We start from the raw sequence: 2,888 nt of genomic DNA on the forward strand, positions 1-2,888 counted from the left end.
TTCCCAACAGACTTTGTTTTTTAGAAGCTTTGAGGTTTCCAAGAGAGAATGAACTGAATGTAGTCCTGAGTAGTTTATGTGTACAATGACCCTATTGAGTGAAATGCAAGTCTGAGAAGTTCTTAAAAGGTTGAGGTGAATGTAGCATCTTATGAGCTCTTCCTCAGCTTTTTCTCTTCCTCTGATCCAGTAAGATATGTGTTTCATGTTCTCCTCCTGAGCCTTTGAAGGAATCTCTGTGGAATTTTGTTTCAATAAAGATAATTAATAAACAGGTTAAGGAAAGCTTTACCCAACTCCACCATTCCTTAACATCTCCTCGATCAGCACCTTATGAGGCCTAACACAAATTTAGCCCAAAACTGGAATTAGACCAACAAAAATCATTGTTTATTTTTGAGGAAAAAAGGAGACCAGAAGCATACCTGCTGTTTTCTTTATGCCTCATCAGGGGGTTAAAGACTACCTCATCATACTGGTTATTATTTATTCAAACATATTTGAAGGAATTAATAATGCAGCAAATATTACACACACACGCACACACACACACACACACACACACACACACACACACGCACGCACACACTCTCACTTATTTCCTGTTTCTTTCTCCTCTTCTGGCTTCCATAAAGAGGTCTCCCACAGCGCTTTTAAATGTGTACTTATATAAACCTTTCCTTCGTCTTTTTTCCAGCTCCCCCACACTTCCTCAGCTCCGTCTGTCTCACTCTTAGCTTTAGTCTCTTGTTTTTAATTCCAGCAATTTTTTTCATCCATTTCGTCTTTCTTCTATTATTCTTCTCTCGTTCTTTTCTGTATTTACATTAATGCTGCTCCTCCACATCATCTCCCTCCCTGACCCGTACTCGTTTTATGGCTTCACTGAATCACATTTGCACTTACTCCTGACACCCGCCTCCAGTGCATTAGAGCCTCATTACATTCCTATTGTTTTTATTGTGGCCAAATGCACTGAGAGCAACATATGGAGGTGGTGCAGAAGACTTGATGCGTTGCTTTGTTTACTCTTGAACTAATTTATTCCATTTAGTTTCACTTTGATCATGCAGAGTGCTTCATCACTAGGGAAAACGGGACTAACTGCCCTGTTTCTCTGTCTTCAGTATTGCCAGTGGATTCGGTGGTGCTTTGTTCGTTTACCTGAACCGACTGATTGTCCAGTTCATCAGAAAACAAAAGACCATCAACAAATTCCTCATGAAGAAGTGAGTACATGTGAAGAATGTGACAGATGTCTCAGGAGAAACATGCACCCTGCTCCCAGATTCGGGTTTTTTGCATTGTTTCATATGAGTCACACACTAGAATGTGTTTGTGGGCTCTGTGAATGTATACAGCAGTCTGCTGTATTTTGAGAAGTTCAAAAAAGATTAAATAGTAAAATCAACCCAGAGTTCCAAACATTTTCTTTGATTAAGCATCTTTTAAGCCAAGCCTGATGAGAAGTCAACTCCTTCAACCCATTAGGAAACTAATTTGCTTTTGTACTATTAACACATCACAGAAACAGTATGCAGGACTCATACAATGACAATAAGTTACACTTACCATTAGATGAAGTCACAGGCTAATGGCGACTGGGAAACATTTTGTACAATAGTTTTAAAGTGGCATTTCGAGATCACACCCCTGAAAACCTCTTTTATTGTACTTTATTATGATACAATAATAAATGGTTTTTATATATAACGTTTTCCAAACTTTTTGTATTTCAGTGAAAATTGTGAAGGCATGAACAAACACAAATTGTATTACCTGTTTATTCACTTTGACACATTCTGGGCTGTTCATTTGAAGCCAACAGTAACGGCTAAACATGCATCTCTTGATAATCATTGAACATTTTAAATTTGTGTGATATCTAACCGCTATGATGATGATGATGACCTCAAGGGTTTCTTTTTTCAACATGGCTGCTTACTGAATTTACAGTATGTTTACTCTTCAATAAGTGATGAAATGCAAATATGGAAAAAATTTATTTTTATAATTTCTTTTTTTTTTTTTCCTTTCAGACGACTACTGTATCCAGCGCTGGTCACTTTTTTGATTTCAACACTGACATTTCCACCTGGATTTGGACAGTTTATGGCTGGAAAGGTATGGTTCCAACATATTTCAAAAGTTATGACAAAAATAATACTCTTTTGCATAAACTGCATTGCTTTGCATTTTCACTTTACTGGAATTTGGAGAATAGGGACCAGTGAGTTGAAGTGGTAGCATCATGAGTAGAGTGATGTGTAACAATTTCCAGATCATTCAACAGTCAGTCCTAACAGTGAATGAAGATCAAATGAAACAGAGCTCAAGGTTAAATGATATATATGGCAGACTTCATTTATAATTTGCCACATCGCAATTTCAATTTAACATTTTACTCATCAGTATTTTGGCTTTTGATTTACAAACTGAATACACATTTTTTTTAATTATACAAAAAGCTAAATAATTTGTAATTATATTACAAACGATTGACGCAAAAAGTGCTGCTACTTGCTTCTGATTTGTAATTATTATTTTCTGTGATCTGTAGTTGACTCAGAAGGAGTCTCTGGTGACTTTGTTGGACAATCGGACGTGGGCAAAACAGGGAATTGCTGAGGAATTTGACTACATTGGAAACGCCCAAGCCTGGAAACACCCACAAGTCAACGTCTTTGTTACGCTGGTCCTCTTCATCATCATGAGGGTAGGAGCAAAGTAGAGGAAGCTTTACAGTGATGGCATCACACTAATGTAGTGGACTGTGCTGGAGGCGACAACCCTAAAGTCGTCTTCACTGCGGCTGAAACTCTCATGTTGAAGCTTGGAAGCAGTAATTTCTGAGGAAATATTATTAGCAAAAGATTCACTACATGTGA

The 2,888-nt window shown here is 37.5% G+C and overlaps 1 protein-coding gene across 1 annotated transcript in view; it reads left to right on the forward strand.

Annotated features, from left to right (window-relative positions):
• Positions 1–1,091: 1,091 nt before the first annotated feature.
• The window catches only part of LOC106943789 (chloride channel protein 2-like), a gene marked incomplete at its 3' end in the record, with an annotated part of 6,965 nt that continues 5,168 nt past the window's right edge, over positions 1,092–2,888 (forward strand). Inside the window, exons 1-3 of the mRNA XM_015027084.1 lie at positions 1,092–1,229; positions 2,040–2,124; positions 2,561–2,716. Of these exons, the coding sequence (XP_014882570.1) occupies positions 1,222–1,229; positions 2,040–2,124; positions 2,561–2,716 (249 nt within the window). The remainder of the gene's footprint in view (positions 1,230–2,039; positions 2,125–2,560; positions 2,717–2,888) is intronic.

The sequence above is a fragment of the Poecilia latipinna genome, unplaced genomic scaffold (genome assembly GCF_001443285.1).
Source record: "Poecilia latipinna isolate Pla-1442-1.1 unplaced genomic scaffold, P_latipinna-1.0 Scaffold5953, whole genome shotgun sequence".
NCBI lineage: Eukaryota > Metazoa > Chordata > Actinopteri > Cyprinodontiformes > Poeciliidae > Poecilia > Poecilia latipinna.